The 18174-nt window shown below is 39.6% G+C and overlaps 1 protein-coding gene across 1 annotated transcript in view; it reads right to left on the reverse strand.

Moving 5' to 3' along the window:
* Window positions 1-3925: 3925 nt before the first annotated feature.
* The window catches only part of LOC101857914 (sortilin-related receptor), a gene marked incomplete in the record, with an annotated part of 121665 nt that continues 107416 nt past the window's right edge, over window positions 3926-18174 (reverse strand). The window contains 4 exon segments of the mRNA XM_013080110.2: window positions 3926-13157; window positions 15134-15226; window positions 16265-16489; window positions 17165-17339. Coding sequence (XP_012935564.1) covers window positions 15168-15226; window positions 16265-16489; window positions 17165-17339 — 459 coding nt within the window.

Here is an 18174-nt window from a genome sequence, read left to right on the forward strand (position 1 = left end):
TATTATTATTATTATTATTATTATCATTATCCTGGATTAAAATCTCAGCACGGAAGTTTCTGGATCTATGTAACGTAAAAACTTCCGACTGTACCAAGTACAGTAGAAACCCATTGCACCTCAGGTAAGCCCGGAAGTTTTCGTCAAATCGAATGTGGTTTTTAAACCGCCATTGACACAATTAATACAAGTACACTGTAGATCATAAACGGGTTTAGACGCTGCGTGTCAGGGCCAGCTCGGGCTGAGTGTTATATCATATCATTGCATCTCAGCAGAAAGACCGAGAAACTCGATAAATATTTCCCCCCACTGGAATCGAACTCGGGTATTCTGCGCACAATATCCAAGAGCCTGGGCACAACAACATACTGTCTATGGTGTTTTATGCACCTCGCATAATTAAGCAATATTTTATCATTTTTTGCATAATTTCTGATTATTTTCCTTTATTATTCTTAGCTAAAATTAACAGAATCGCATAATTTCACATCGTTGAGCCCAGTTTGCATAATCTCTTTATTTATGGGGTTTTTTTTGCATAAAACCACGGGGACAGAACATAGGCGCCGGGGCCCAGAGGCAAGTTTCTTCACAAACCTACGTAGTGTTGAAAAATGAGTTATTAGACTCAACAAATGAAGCGTGGGACGACTTTTTGTTTGTTTAGATATTGATGTTTCTATACCCTATTCAACCCTATTTAGATCGTTTTGGAGGAGGGCTTCCATTCCTGCTTGTCAGTGCATTCCCGGGTTGAGAGGGATAAAAAACAACCGAGAGGAGAAATTGGCATTTTTACAGAAATTTTTTTTTTGGGGGGGGTTATGTCCCCTTCCCGCCCCCATCGCTGGTGGTTGACGGGTGCTCTGGTGTTGTTTGCTCCTTCTTTCCAATCAAACATCCATAGTCCTGATGATCTCTCCTCCCTTTTTGTGTTTGCTGCTCTCTTGTAACACCTCTAATCTAATCTTCGGCACTTATATGACCTTTCTGTGTTGCAAGTGCCGTAAAACTCGTTCTAAAACTGAACACTCCCATCGACACAATTCAGATCACTTAGGAGGCTGGCTGCTTCAACAGTGTTTTTCTTAAAGTTTTAGTAGAGGTTTTATGGCGCTCGGCAACTGCATAAGGTCATTTGAGCGCTAAGGGGTGGATGTCAACAGAGAAGTCTTTACAGGGAATCAGGCTTACTCTGCTCACCTCACTAGCTTCAACAGCACAAAGTCTGCTTCGATTATCAAGGCACCCCGGAAATAGCGGGTCACAAGAGAGTGCCAACATACAAAAGAAGTAGAGGAAAATGACGATAGTAAGGATTAGGAAAGAAAAAGCAGTAGTTCCCTGTTGTAGTTGAGGCACAGTTATGAGCATGACATTGTTGGATCAGCCCATTTACAATTCTACTGTGCATGAACGAGAAATGTCCCCCCCCCCCCTTAGGGAATGGCCTAAAGACGCTTCAGTCAGTGGCACCGCCCCAGAAGGTACAACAGTGTTTGTCTGGGCCAACCCGGGTTCTGATAGATACAACACTTTGTTTGTTTGAGTAAAGAGAAGCACATCGACACAATAATGGCCATTTAGTGCTTGGAAAAAGTAAGAGAGACAGACAGACAGACAGAGACAACAGACGGAACGTAAAGAAGTACGACCTACCAGTGGCGGACTTACACCACCCGCTGAAACAACAGTGGCGGACTTACACCACCCGCTGAAACAACAGTGGCGGACTTACACCACCCGCTGAAACAACATTACGACAAAAAAGATGGGAATACTCAATAAAAGTGTTCCCCGCGAGGAAGTGGAAATTGGGTATAGCAACATTGAACACCTATAATAAAAAAAATTAATAATCTAAAAAAAAAATTAAAAATAATAATAATAATAATGATAACAATTGCATTTCTTTACATAGCGCATATGCACGCCCTACAGAATGCTCTATGCGCTTTACAACCATTGAATTAATATATTAATATCACCCCAGCAGACCCGAGAACACTCCGAAACATTCTTGACATTCTCGGCTTCCTGGGAATAATAATATGTTACTCTTATTGAAGCAGAAAACAACATGATAAATGTGTCACAACAGGGTGAAACCAGAAGCTCCTAAATTTGGGGGCTTCCTTCTGGAGATATTGCTTAGTCTTAATGCTTGTTCAATTGCCTTGCTTGTCTTGGGAAAAAAATTTCGGTCGTTTAAACGAAAAATGCCAGATCTTAACCATGACTCCAATGACAGTGTACATAGTAAATATAAAGAATAAAACACAAACAACTTTTTCAAAAAATTAAAAACCTTTATTACACTCCAAATTGTTCAGGACAAAATATATACACATGACCATTATCACAACCAATAGCGAGAAAGCAACAGGAAAAAGCAACCGTAAGAATAAGATGTACTCCACACGTCAAAAGCTAGAGATGAAAAACAAAGGAGAGCAGTTGGAAAAACAAACAGTCTGAACAAAAACCACGTCATAAGCAAGCAACAAATATCCGGAGCCAGTTGGTAAGATCGGTTCCGTTCGGTTCAGTTCGGGTTGATCGTCGGGGTAAGCCAGAGATGTTCCTCCATAAAGTCTTGCTGGCTTCATCACTCAGTACTCAAGCTAATTTACGACCGTTTACCAAATGTTTACAACCTTCAAGGCAAATTTACGACCGTTTACCAAATGTTTACAACCTTCAAGGCAAATTTACGACCGTTTACTACCTTGACGGCCAGGGCGCCGAATTTACGACTTTTTTACGACTTTACGACCTTGCTGGACATCCTGCCTGAGATGTTCCTCCATAGAGGGAGAAAGTTACAATCTTGGCACAACCCGAACGAAAGCGATGAAGACCTTCAAGAACAAACAAGTGTGAGGCAGGGTTCTATTCATTAATCATAGTGTGCACTGAAGCAGCAAGAAGCCGAACCGAACCTTCAATGGGCACCGCATATTAGATATAAGAAAACAAAAGCGTTATAGTGATACATTTTCCAAAAGATCAGTAAGCTGCATGCCCAATCATAATACTAGAGTAAAACACGTTAATTACTTCACAAAACTTCTAAGAACTCTGTCTACACATATTATATCTCATAACAATATTGATTTAACATAGAAAATAGATAGTCATTGCAATACTTCACACAATTTTTTTTTAAGCTTTTCTTTAAAAGAAACAAACAGGTGTTTTTAACCCCCAACCGTAAAGCACAATTTAGATTAGTTACAATGAGGCGGGCTCCCATCCTTTCCTCACAGAACTTATCCGGGCTGAGAGGGATACAACATCCAACAGAAACACCAAGACGCTCAATAAAAATTCATCAAACTCTGGTTTCCTGCATGGCGAATTGCCTTTCCACTACACCACAGACGCCAGTATTTTTATTACAATATATTGAACTAGCCCTAAGTCAGTCATTTCAGTACTGCACAAATGTTTTATTTGGAAAACTTCTTCCACCTTATTCAGTCGCTACCTTAGAATTACAAAGTTCTATCTGGCATTTCTGGCCTTTTGAGTTACTAAGACCATGAGGTCAGGAACAAAATCGAAAGATTATTCAGAGTCATTATCAAGATATTCAAAGAATTGCATTCGAATAAGCTTGACATGTTGAGCAACTCCACATTTTTTACATCAAATTTCTCAAAACTAAGTACTGAGCAGTTAGAACTTTGTAATTCTAGGGTAGTGAAGTGCCTTGATCAATCCTTAAATTAAAGCGAAACTTGAAATCCCTCATCAGGACACAGGTTTTGTTTTTTCTCTAGTGTAGAGAGCTTTCTGCAGAAAAAAACAATGATGAAACAAACATTATGCACTTTTTTTTTCTTTTAAGAGCCTATTTTAGTAGAGACAACTGTTTTCATCAGAAAGTTAGATTAAAAGAGGGCAACAACAGAAAAGCTGAACGTTGAACTGTTTAATTTTTGAGTCTGCGAAGACAGAATCACATCAACACAATGACAGTCATCATATAAATAAAGCATGGAAGAAGCAAGACAGACAGAAACGACAAAGGGAAAGAAAAGTGAGACCTGCCAGTGGCGCCCTCTAAACACCCGCACATTCAACTGTTCAGAGTTTTCTTTTTTATTTGATGCAAAGAGAAAAAACAACGTCTATTGCAAGAGTACAAATAGACACAATTTCAGCTGTAGTACAAGACAATTACAGTAAACAATTCCAAGAAAGAAATGATATGTATAATCATGAGGTAAGTAGGCCTAATAATATTAATACTAATAGAAATAACAATAAACAGCATTTCTATAGCCTAAAATTCCCACTCAACGGCAAGCTCTTACTCTTAGCGCTTTACAATCAATACATGGCTAAACATTTACTTTCTGAGCAAAGAGAAATAGGGGAACAAAATCAAGGTTGGTCTGTGATGACGTGTCAGGGTGAGATATCAGTAATCCTCCTACACCACAGAAATAACAATATTTTCAAGAAAAAAAAAAAACCGTTTCCAAAGACTACGAGTTCTCTGTCACTCTGGTCCGAATCGAATCGTAGTCACTACACCAGCGGCCAATTCGACCCATTGCGGCAGATACAGTCCAACACAGAAAACACACAAGTGAAAAACTCAAAATCACAGACGGACAGCTCGTACAATTTGCTATTCCCTGAATGAAATCTCACTGAATTTTCAGTGATTGGTTAACGTGAAAAGTGGATGTGTTGATCCCATAATTTTTCAACCCCCAACGTGTTTGAGTCATCCATGCCCAATGGAGCATGGTGTGAGTCAACTGGTCCAGAACGGCGAATGGAGCAGTCATACATTTAGCAGCTGTTATGTTTCAAGGCCAAAACAACACACTCTAGCTTGCTCAAGGCAGGCAGACTTTTTCGACCGTGCCAGTTGGGGGCTAACTTTGGCAATGTGAGACACATTCCAAAAGAAATACAGACACACATGACCAAATATCCCCCCACCCCTCCCTCACCCCAAAGTTAATGAGAAAATTGTACTGTAATCTTTTGGAAGTAAGACGAAAACCTTCACCACCACACCACTGATATTTATGCCTTTGGAAGAACAATAGCTACATTGAGCAGAGTTTCTAAGCACACAAAGCCATGATGTTGGGTCTTCCAGCAACAACAAAAAACAAAAACAGCTAACACGAAGAACAACACAATTTGAAAGCGATAATGGCCATGTGAGATTCATGATGAGAGTTGACCAAAAAAATGTAGTAATAATAATAATAATAATAATAATAATAATAATTGCATTTACAGAGTGCATAACCACGCTCTACAGCATGTTCTATGCACTTTGCAACTACTATTACCCCAGCAGACCCTGGAACACTCAGAAACATTCTCGGCTCCCCAGGAAGCATACAGTGCAAGCTGCGGATTACACGCGCTCAAACACGAACAATTTGACAAAACCTTCTGCTGTCTATAGCTGGGTACCCATTCCCACCTGGGTGAAATGAGGAAAATTTGTGTAAAGTGTCTTTCCCAAGGACACAACATCGAGTCCTTGACGGGATTCGAACAAACAACCTTACAGTTGCGAGTCCAAAAGCCTAACCACAAGGCCACCGACACCACAAAATTTCAAGATTCTTCACAAAACAAGATTGCTCTTGCAAACAGCAAAGTCAACAAGGAGCCAAAAAGTAAAGCATTTTCATCACATCATCAGATCGTTTACATATTCACATAAAGCACTCGAGATTTCCAAAACCTACTCAAATGAAATTGAAAACAAATTTGTGGGGCATTGCGGTGAAAAAGGGAGCTCATCAAAATACTAAAATTGAAGGAACCAACATTTCTATGCCCGTTGAGAAATTTTTATCCAATTTTTTGTTAAGGGCTCAACACCTTTTATGACTATTGAACAATAAATTTCTAAGTGGATTTAACTGAAAGACATTGATCAAAGACAGAAGAAAATATAAAACTGCAATTTCCATGTCACTACAGCTTTGGAAATCCTTAAACTTTGGCAGCCGTTTTCTCACTAATTTTACTTCTGACACCAGATGACCCCCATTTCCCTCAATTGCAAATGACTCACCTTCTGTTCAAGACAGATGGGTGCCTTTTTTTTATCATAACCAAAGCAAATGAACAGGATTTAAGATTTTATCAGTAACGCCATAACGCTAATATGCCCAAAAATTGATGAGCGCCTAATTCCAAGGTGTCCCGACACATTTTCATATTGGACACACAGTTAAGAAATTCACAAGCTGTTTTCTGAGAAAAAAGAAAAACCAGAAAATGTCTCACATTATCAAACCTGTGAGACTGCGGTGTACTGGAAAGCTAAAACATACCCTCAGCAGAAAGATGAAAATAATATATATTCTCCCCGCACGCGAATCGAACTTCCACCTCCTTCATGCATTGGCAGAGGGTCTACCTTGCTACATCAGTGACGCAAGGTATGGAAAAGCAGAAAACCCATATTGTGTTGGAGTTCTTGAAAGTACACAACTTAATTTGACTTAAAAGGCATGCCAGAAAATTGTCAAGACTTCAGTATTGCAGAATTCATCACAAACATCATTCAAACCACTGCCCAAGTCCTAAACCAATCTGTCTCCACAGGTAATTTACACCTTTTTTCAAGCACAAGAGTGGTCCTCATGATTTAAATTATGGTCAATCTACACTCCACAGATTACAAAAGAGCAATAGCAACATTCTCTTTGCTCCCCTTCCTTCACAGAGGCATTGGGACGCCTCAGCCCCTACACACTGGCCCACATCCACTGCTTGGTGCAACACAACGAGACACACCGTTGTCAAAAGTGATGTATGACGGCCCTTCATACACTGAAAAGCCAACCACATCCATTCCCTAGATGCTGCAAGATCTGGATGCGAAGAACAAGTTGTGCTCCCTTAACAAAACAGGTACACCATGCCGATTAAGTGAGTTAAAATAACTTGATTTCACATTCATTTCCAGCTTGCAACTTATCATAGGAAGATAACTTTTTTTGTGGTGGAGTGCTCGGGCAACAAACCTGCCCCATTTCTTGGGCTATCGGTGCCTGACTGTATGTGGTGCTTATCGGCTGCTCAAAGTGGAACTCATACTTCACTTTTGAAAAAAGCGAATGGCAGAGTCTTACACCAAGCAGTCATTTCGTTTTGAATTCAAGGCCAAACCAACACACTTTAGATAGCAAAATGTAGACTTTTTAGCGCCTGCTTACAGAGGCTAATCTTGGCTATATGAGGCAAATCTATTCCAAGAGAAATTCAGAGATGCAAGATAAAATGTGTATGTGTGTGCCTGGACAAAGGTCCCAGTTGTCAGAAATGTTGGATATAATTGAAAGAAAGGCATATTCTTGTAGCAAATTCAATGCAGAACATGCTGGTATTTTTCAAATATTTTGAGTAGTTTTAAAGATGTGCCACACTTTGTTTTTTAGTTTTAGTAAAAGTTTTACAACACTAGCAACACAATAAGGCCGTATAAATGTTGAAGATTAGAGGTGTTACAAGAGAGTAACAAACATAAAAAAGAAGGAGGAGAGATAAGGACAATAGATGCTCGATAGGAAAGAAGGAGCAAACCACACCAGAGCACACGCCAACCATCCACCCACATTTTGTAATACAGGGTATAAAAACAAAGCTTGGAGAAAAATGGCTTTAACTTGAGAATGTTGACCCAATTCTTAGCGAATTTTTAACCTTTGGTAAAGTACATGTTGCAAAATTAATTAATTAAAAAATATTTAGACTTAAAAGATGCTAAAACCCTTTCAATACCTTGAGATACGGTCAAGTGTTGTTTTCTGATGGTACTAAATCACCTCATTACTCAAAAACCTAAAAATAGTAATAGCTTTGCAGACAACTGGGACCTTTCTCCAGGCACACACACAAATATATCTCTCCTCCTCCCCCTGCCCCCCACCAACCCTCTGGCTGCAGAATTATGCTAGCAGGGATCTGTAAGACAAGCTGAGTTGGTGAGTTCACTCATCATGAAGAGAAAAATGTAAAGAGAGAGAAAAACTGTACAATGCACCAGTTAGCACCAGCGTTCAGTATGGAGTGTAATATGACGGGGGGAGAATGTAGGTGAAAAGTTTGGTTGGGGCTTTTTTTTCGTTAATTTTTGTTAGAATTTTACTGCACTTGTAACACAATAAGGTCATATAATGTTAAAGACTATTGTTTCAGTTGTTCTAAGTTATGCTTTTAACAACAGAAAAATATCCACGTTATATCTTTCTTCCCAACACAAGAACAGGCCTTTCTGCTGGTGATCAAACTAGAGAGTGGTCAAAAATTCGGGAGCGACTTATTTTCAAATATCTCCTCAACTATCGAACATAGGTTCTCTAATTCTTGCACAGTGACTTGTATCAATTTGTCTCAACAGATCAACATTTTGTAAACACCTGTAAGCATATTCTAGAAAATTCCTTAATAAATACTAATAAAAAATCCAAGTGGGTGGTTTCTACAGATTTTTTAATGTTTACAGCTGGAGTAAATATAGCTTTTAATAGTAAGTTCGTCAGGTTTTTCTAATCGGGACATTACGCTATTAAACGCATGTTATGAGAACCATTAGTGCAAAAATGTGTTCACTATAACAATAATTTCTGGAACAAGTTTTGCAAGTAAAAATTGTCTTTGAAGAGCTCTGACGTAGGCCATGTGTGTAATCAAAATGTGGGTGAGAAGCGGGAAGTGTTGTGAACAATACCATTTTAAGTGTGACAGAGATTTCAAGTATTTTATATAAATTTATAAAAAAAAGTTTTTTACTCTAGCTCCAATCGTATAAGACAATTTGATACAAACTGCTAGGAAAAGTATGGATGACATTGATTCACCCGTTAAAGAGATATTTGAGGATAAGTTACATCACGAATTTTTTTACCACACTATAATAACTCCTAACAACTTTGACATTTAGTACCAAGGAAAGCACTACAAGCAGAGAATTCTCTTACATTACATAATTTTTTGGTCTATTCAAGAGTGGACTGGTGTCAATGACAGCAGGTGGCAAAGATAGTGATGAACACGGGAGAGCATATCTTAAAACGTGTCGTGTAGTAAATTTCTGATTCTGAATAGAAAAAGTTCTGCGGAGGCTGTCACTATCTTGATTCTAATATTTTCTACAATCAAGTAAAAACTTTACATTTTTTTAAAGACTTAGATTTGGTGGTAAGTGACACGAAGAGTTTAATACCTAACAAAACTAGTCACAGGATCTACTTCACAGCTAACACAGACAAAGCAGTAGCAATCGGACCGGCCAGTGACAGTTGTAGTAAAAGTTTTACGGCACTTTCAACACAATAAGATCATATATGTCCCAAAGATTAGAGGTCTTAACACAAAAAAGAAGGAGGAAAGATATGGACAATAGATGTTTGATAGGAAAGAAGGAGCAAACAATACCAGAGTACCCGCCAAGCACCCACACCAGTGACAGTCTTGCTGAAGCACTGTATGTATTCGAACCTTAACCTGGTACCCCCCTGTCCTGACAACATTATTATGCCTTCTGCTCACAGATCAAACAGACAACGGTCAAAGTTGAGCCAAAGGTTTAGTAACTGTCACTAGAACCAAAACATGGAATGTTTAGTTGGGCAAAGATATAAAATAAGCAATAACAATATTTAAATAAAAAAGCATCCAATATATAAGAAATAACATTCACGTTTTACAGTCAGAATAACAACATCATCATCATCATCATATATGGCATCTCTGTACATAACTCAAAGGCTGAAAGATAACTTGGGCTGTTTACAAACATCAATGAGTTCAGATTCAAAACAGGAAAAAATAAATCAATGAGTGCAGTCCAAAAAAGCATATAAGCAAATCAGATCAAAGTAGCAGTAAGTTTTGAACAGACTCAGCACTTCACCACCAAACAAAGAAAGAGAAAGAAATAAAAAGATATTGTACATAATCCTGTATTCACAGGAAGACAGGTCCCTACGCAAAAAAAGTTTGCAAAAAAAGCTTGCAAAAATAAGAAAAAACCATTCGAAACATAATAATAAGTTCTTAGACGAGACTGAGAAGAAAATAATTAATTGACGTCTGGTCACTTGTCCTAAAAGTAATGTCCTAAAACATCAGTATTTCCCAGAGAATGGAATGCAAGGAAATAAAACGCTCCAGCACTGCATTTATACTTCGGCGGTTTTCGGCGCCACATCAAAATGGAAAAAAAAAACCCCACAAAAAAGAACCCCCCACCAATTTTAACTCATTGACAACAACCAGCCAACTAATCAGCTCAGTATTCTTCCTCGTCACTACGAAGAGCCTTTTCATCAGCTCGACGAAGCGTCTCTCCAGCTACTCCAGTCCAGACCTTTGGATATTCCATGTTTTGAACAAGCTATTCAGATGGGTTGTTTTTTTTCAAAACATAATTACTTTTTAAAAATATATGATACATTACACTTTGAAAATCAAATGGTTAACTAGACGTCAAAACTAAACATGAGCTACACAGGTGCTGCCTGCAGATGAAATTACATCCAGGAGGGTAGAAAATTATGTGGCGAATGAGATAAAGACCCTCAGTGACCACCTGATATTGACCTTTTTTCCTGTAAGCACAGCAATTCCTTTTCTCTGGTATTTTGTTGAGGGCTCTCTTTCAGACCATCATGGCAAACCCTAGAACAACATTCAATTTCACATTTTCAAATAATTGACAAACGAATCATGTTACAGTGGATGCTAAAACCAGATTCCATTTAACACCACAATTTTTTTTCCCAATCAGGTCGTGGTCATTGAGATATATGTCCTGATGGTACAACAAACTGTTCCCTCTGAAGTGACAGTAGAATACAGTAATATTTGTACAAGCGTTGATTATATTTCTCCTTTACAACTTCATTCTCGCTACAAATGTCTCACACAAAATAAAATTAATAAACCACAAGTAGTTTCTACAAGTATATATTATATGTATGTATATATATATATATATATCTGCTAACTATAAGATTTGTGCTTTATGACCAAGAAAAAAAGAACTCAGTACTTCGCTGCCTTAAGCTGACAAAACACATCTTTCATTTTTGGCGACATTTTTTCTTAGTTGCTAAATTGAAAGCCTGATCAGTTACCCAACTTGCATGGCAAAATCAAAGATGATACCAATAACTCAATATGCTAAAAAAAATTGACGAGTGCCTGATTCCGCCACGTCGTGCCACATGTGGTGGGAGAACAAGAATCACCAGCGTCCATTCCCCAGAGGCTGCAAGATCTGGATGTGAAGAACGAGTGGTGCTCCCTTAACAAAACAGGTACACCGTGCCAATTGAGCGAGTTTAAATAACTAGATTTCACATGCATTTGTAGCCTGCAACTTATCATAGGAAGATAGCTTTTGTTTTCTGCAGGAGTGAATTAAGAGGCAGGGCCAAAGCTGTACACATATTTGGTAAAAACCAAAACTTCATTTTTTTACTTCTGTGAAAGGTGCAAAATGGACGAATATATGAGTAAAGAGAGCTATTTGAGAGGCAACGCAAATATTAAAAAAACAAAAAAACTAACACATTTGTACATTTTCCTTTTCATAAGTATCTCCATTTTTCAATACGTTTTCAGAGCAGTTTGCTTAACCCTATCCGTACGTCGTGTTTTACTATCGTATCCATACGACATGGGAAACTCTGCGCCACCACTTTCCAAAGCGGAAATTAACTCATTCATCCGATCCATACGCTTTGCATAGCAGTCTGTCAAAATTATTTTTTGAAAAATACAGAACGTTTCAAAGAGATCTTCATACTAGAAGTATTCTAAAATGCGAAGAATACAACCCCGGGGGTACAAAAAGACCCCAGGGCGAACGGAGAGGGTTAATATCGAAACAATTTGTCTTTACTATAAAAACATGAGAAATTAGAACTTTTCAAAGATGAGATGGTAGCCAGAGGTTTCACCAACTTTCACTAACTCATACATACATGGAACTACTTTTCTCAAACCCTCGTTGAGATTCCAACTGGGGAAAAATGACAGAATGGCCCCACAGGAGAACGTTCTGGATAAAACACTTGCTTTATCACTTCCACTTTTAGTCCTGGCAAGTCGATTTCTCCACAAGTTTGTTCCTATATATTAAAAATATTCTCCGCAACTTCCATGGATTTTCTGAAATCATTTCACATTTTTTCTGTGTTTCAGATCATTTTCTAGCCAAGCCAGAGTTTCCATCAAAATAAGACAGTCGACTGGGTCTCTAAGTTTCCTTTGAGATTCTGGAACAAATATCCATAAGAAACAACAACAACAAGTTTTAGTGGAACGTTCAAGTCCTACTACTGGAGTCTGAGAGGTAACTTGAAAGGCAGAAAAACAACACGAGTTTCTTGTAAACAATAATAACTTACAAAATCCCAAGAGTGACAACAGTCAAATACAATTTTTTTTAAAAATAGGAAAGACATTCCTTAGTCCAGTGCCAGGCACATGTCTACAGTAAGCAACTTCTTCCATACCATGCACAAATGTTTTCAAAAGTTGGGTTTCACTTCTTTTTTCTTTCAATTTACAATTTACAAAATAGGGAGGAGTAAGTGGGCACTTACTTTCCACAATGTCTCTGACTTAAGAGTAGAATCTTTTTGTCCGAACTTAATACACGTTCTGTCCGGGTCTCGTTAGCTTGGACTTGACACTGAAGGTCCAGCCGAACAAAAACTAAACCCATGAAATCACAAGGCAAGGGAAACACATTTCAAGCGGTGTGTTCCCATCGAAGAAGAGACGTCCACTTGTACAGAATCAACATCAACGCTCCGAAATCTGAGATAGAATCTGGTGCCCTACAGTTGGACAACTAAAGTCAACAGAAAAAGAGGAAACACACTGGAATGAACATTGTATAAAATATATAGATAGATAGATAACATATCCTTTGTTGAATCATGTAATAATTAAAAAAAAACAAATTTTAAGGAAACAAAGTTTGAATGAAATGCGAGGTTATTGCAGAAACAACAAAAACAGCTGGTGGCTGCTCCAATAAGACTCTGGGCCCACAGTGATAGGGTTGGTGGTTCAAACCCTGAAGTTCCAGAGATCTGAAGGAATCATATTGGATGACACAGCAAAGTCCCTGCAAAAACCTGATGAGAGGGAGAGAGGGAGAGGGGGGGGGGGGGGCGGCGGGAAGGGGAGAGGGAAGGGGAGAGGGAAGGGAGGGAGGGAGCGGCACAGATAGAGGTAGAGAGCGCGAGTGAGAGAGAGACACAGAAAGAGTGAGAGAGACAGAGACACAGAAAGAGTGAGAGAGACAGAGACAAAAACAGAAAGAGTGACAGAGACAGAAACAGAGAGAGTGAGAGAGAGAGACAGAGACAGAGACAGAGAGAGAGAGAGAGAGAGAGAGAGAGAGAGAGAGAGAGAGAGAGAGAGAAAGAGAGAGAGAGAGAGAGAGAGAGAGAGGGGGGGGGAAAGAAAGGGTAAAAATGTTTTTAAAATGTCAACAACTTCTCTAACACATACAGACTTCAAAATAAGTTAAGGACCACCTTGACAGACAGCTCTGATTTTTTAAAAATCTGAAAAAAAAGACAGCAAGGAATGTTTCATAATTTTTTGCTCTGAAAGTGTTAATGGGTTAACAATGCGTAATGCAAAGCTTTCATGAGGGGCAAATCCACCACGTGCAGCATGGAAATCCTCAGGGAATTTTCGCCAAATTGGCTGGTTTTTATCAACTTGTGTGCAACACCACAGACATTCCTCAATTAAAATTTCTGGTGAACGTCATAAACGGACGTATGGTCTCGAACTGTATTCACTTTGGTGGCAATAAAAGCCACCGTTTACGCAAAATCCAGTATTGCATCAACATGCCACCAAGACGAAAGCTAAGAGACTTTAATCGTGCCAGAGCTATGGCATGGCTGCAGGATGGAGTTGGAGCCCGAGAAGTTGCCAGAAGGCTTTCAGCGTCACACTATGTCATTGTCTGCCTGAGGCAGTGCCATCACGCCACTGGATCAGTCCAAGAACACCAACATGCAGGTCGACCCAAAAGGACCACACAGAGTGTTTGCAAGTGGTCCTTAACTTATGTTGAAGTCTATATAATGGACTAAAATCATATTCCTATTTTGGTCTTTTTCTCAAGAAAAAAGGTAAACAAAATCAACTAAATTTTTACCTCTCTTAAAAATCATAGATACGTTTTGAAAAAAGTTGCAGCTGTAATGGAGCCTGTTAGTTTTTTTTTCCCTCGAGAGAAAGAAATGTGTGTATGCATCAAAATCACAAACATACTTCACATGTAGAAGGGGGGCAGGCTAAGTCACCAGAAACTTGTTTGTTAATTTTGGGGGTCTTTTTTAAGTCAAAGTTTTACAGCACTTGCAACACAATAAGTTCATAAGGGTGCGAAAGATTAGAAGTGTTCTAAGAGAGTAACATACACAAAACAGAAGGAGAGATAGGGACAAAAGATGTATAATAGAAAAGAAGGAGCAAACCACTCCAGAGCACTCACCAACCACCTGCAGAGTAACTTGACTATACCGATCTCCAAGTGCATGTGGGTCCCACAATCTGTTCCTTCATGATTTGTTAGGTGACCTCTCAGTAAACAGACAACCTCCCCCACACCACACACACATCCACACCACACCCACATTGAACCCAGTCTTCCTGCCCCCACCCACAATAAAATGTAGAAGAACCCTGTCGTACTTACACACACACACACACACACACACAAACATACACACACACACACATGCATGCGAGAAACAAACACGCATACAAACGCACAAGAACACACACACACACACACACAAGCGAGGACACACACAGACACACAGACACACACACACACACACACCCATGCACATAAACTCATACACAACTGAGGTGAATGAAGCAGTGAAAGAATAAGGTGGTTGGTTATAAAAACTGATTTGTTTGTTTGAGAAAAGAGAAGCACATTTCCACAATAGTGATCATTTAGTCCTGGGAAAAAGTTTGACATACTGACAGAATCAACAGAGGGAAAGTAAAGAAGTAGGGCCTACCAGTTGCGCCCTCCAACCACCCGCATATATATGTACGGACAGAGAAAAGCTACCTGGCAATATCTGGACACCTCCCCTCTCTGACCATTAGCCAATGACCAGAGGTTCATCATCTGAGAAGCCCTGGATGAGCGGCTCATCTCCATCTGAAAACACACAAAGAATAAAACCCTCAAAAATTGTATTAGTTTTTAGCTTTTGTAAGAGTTTTACGGTACTTGCAACACAATAAGGTCATATAAGTGCCGAAGATTAGAGGAGTTAGAAGAGATAAGAAGGAGAGATCAGGACGATGATAGTTTGATAGAAAAGAAGGAGCAAACCACACCTGAGCACCCACCAACCACCCACATAGTATTTGTGTTGAGTAATGACTTGTCTCTCAGTTAATACAAATTAGGACTTTACAATCTGTAAATACCCTTATTGTTTCATAAAATACTCTTCTAAATGCTTCCTTTACACATTGCAAATCAGATACAGAATTTGTCATAGACTTTTTTTTTAATACAAAGAAGTCTTCTAAATGAGAGCATGGTTAATCCAAAACAGCGGAAAAACAAACAAATAAAATAATATCCTGGATTTTTTTCTTTCACTGTTTAAGCAATCTTTCTCTTTTAGTGTTAGTAGGAGTTTTACAGAATGCGCAACACAACAAGGTCATATAGGTACCCAAACACAAAAAAAGGGGGGGGGGAGGTAGTTAAGGGCAATAGATGTTTGATAGAGAGAAGGAGCAAACCACACCAGAGCACCTGCCAACCACCCACACAATCTCTCTAAGCTGAAAACATGGCTAAACCTAATAAAATCAGCCACCCCACCTCCCTCCGGATTTTGGGGTAAACTGACTCCCCAAAACATTACAATACTATTATTACTATCATTAGTCTCTGGCTAGTCTTAACAATCTAAAATAAAATTGAGCATAGCCAACGGTGAGGGAAGACCAAAATTCCACAACTGAATGCTGTAATGGCTGTCTGAACAGATAAAAACAAAAACAAGCAAAAACAATAACAACACACAAAAACAACTACTTCAGATAGCAACAACAACCACAACAACAACAACAACCAGAACAACAACAAAACGTAACAAGATCATCCGAGGTGGTGGTGGTGCCCAACCGAATGTTGTAAAGGCCTTCCGTACCAACAGCAGCAACAACAACAACATACCGAGATCATCGGAGAAGGTGGTGGTGCCCGACTGAATGTTGTAGTGGCTGTTGGCAAAGGCCAGGAAGCTGCGCTGCAGTCGTTTGTGCCTCACAATGAAAACCACCAGGCCGGCACTCAAGAGGACCACCACCACGCCCACGGGCACCAGGATAGCCACCAGATTTGTCTTCTTGATGGACACCGAGTCGTCATCTTGGCGACTGGCCCCCGGCTGTGAGAGAACTGAGCAGGACGAAAAAGAGAAAGTACATGTGTCATGACGAGGTGGTACCAGGCGCTCATCAATTTTTGAGCAGGCAGAGTTATTGGTATCATATTAAAGCTTGTTCATTTATCTCACTCCACAGCACCCTCTATGCACTTTACAATCTATATATTATTACCCCAGCAGACCTGATGAGAAGTACACAGTGCTAGCTGCCACTTTACAACTTTACAGATGCTAAAACCCTAACTGCATGCAAAACAATTAATTAAAAAGGAAAACTGAAGTTAAACAGCTGACATTTGGATTTACAATTCTTTTGTCTACGATGGCAGAAGGCCGACCTTTGGAACTTACAAAGGAGAATTCCTTCTAGTTTGGTGGTAAATGACTGACATTTGGGACTTACAAACGAATTTTTCGGTGTCAACCATAACATACAGGACTCATAAGAGAATTTCTTTAATTGCGAGAATAAATGGCTGACGTATAAGACATACAAGAGAATTACTTTGTGTACCAAGATAAATGGCCGACATATTGGACTTAAAAGAGCATTTTTTTGCTTGCGACCATTAATGGCTGACAACTGGGTCTTATAATTTCTTTCAATGCAACGATTAATGGCTGATTAAATGGCACCAAAAAATGTGTTTTTGTGCGGCGATAAATGGCAGACATTTGGGACTTACAAGAGAACTCTTTTGTGTGCGACTCGGCCAGGACCGTGTCCTCTTTGGACATGGCTTTCACGTGGATGTTGAAGACCCGGTCCACCGGGAGGTCAGACAGGTCAATGTGAGACTCGGAGGTGTGGTTGGCCCAGCTGAAGATCCTGCTCTGGTCAACGGTGGACACTATGTACTCCTGTTACAGAAGGGGGATTTTTTAAATTTTTTTTTTAGGGGGGGGGGGGGTTGTTTGTTGTTGTTGTTGTTTTGTTGTTGTTTTTTTTTTTTGGGGGGGGGGGGTTGTTTGGAGGGGATTTGGTGGGGATTGGAGAGGAGAGATTGAGGTATGGGGTATAGAAGAGATGAGATTGTGGAGGTGGTTTGGGGGCAGGGAATTGGAGGGTAGATTATGGTATGAGGTATTGGAGAGGGGAGATAGTGGTAAGGGGTATTGGAGAGGGGAGATTGGGGTATGGGGTATTGGAGAGGGGAGATTGGGGTATGGGGTATTGGAGAGGGGAGATTGGGGAGAGGGGGGGATTGGATGGGAGAGGGGGCGAAGTACATGTAGAGAGGTGGAGGGAGAGGGGAGGGGGGAGAAAAAGTTTTCGGTCAAAGCTATGTTCTTTTAGCATTCAAAAAAAAATTGCCAGGAATCAGAAAAAGAGCACAGACCCTCAAAGACAGACAAGACAGCGACTGAGATAGGGAGGAAGGAGAGAGAAAGACAATCAGAGAGAGAAAGAGACAATGAATGAGAGAGAGAGAGAGAGAGAGAGAGAGAGAGAGAGAGAGAGAGAGAGAGAGAGAGACAGACAGACAGACAGACAGACAGACAGACAGACAGACAGACAGACAGACAGACAGACAGACAGACAGACAGAAACAAAGAAAGAAACTAACAAACAAAGAAAGACAGAAAAAGGGGGAATAGGACAAAAGAATGGGAATATAAAAAAGAAAGAAGGAAAAAGAGTGACAGAGAAAAACATAAATAAAAGAAGAAAGAGAGAAGAAAAAAGTCTCAAACA

The sequence above is a fragment of the Aplysia californica genome, unplaced genomic scaffold (genome assembly GCF_000002075.1).
Source record: "Aplysia californica isolate F4 #8 unplaced genomic scaffold, AplCal3.0 scaffold00005, whole genome shotgun sequence".
NCBI lineage: Eukaryota > Metazoa > Mollusca > Gastropoda > Aplysiida > Aplysiidae > Aplysia > Aplysia californica.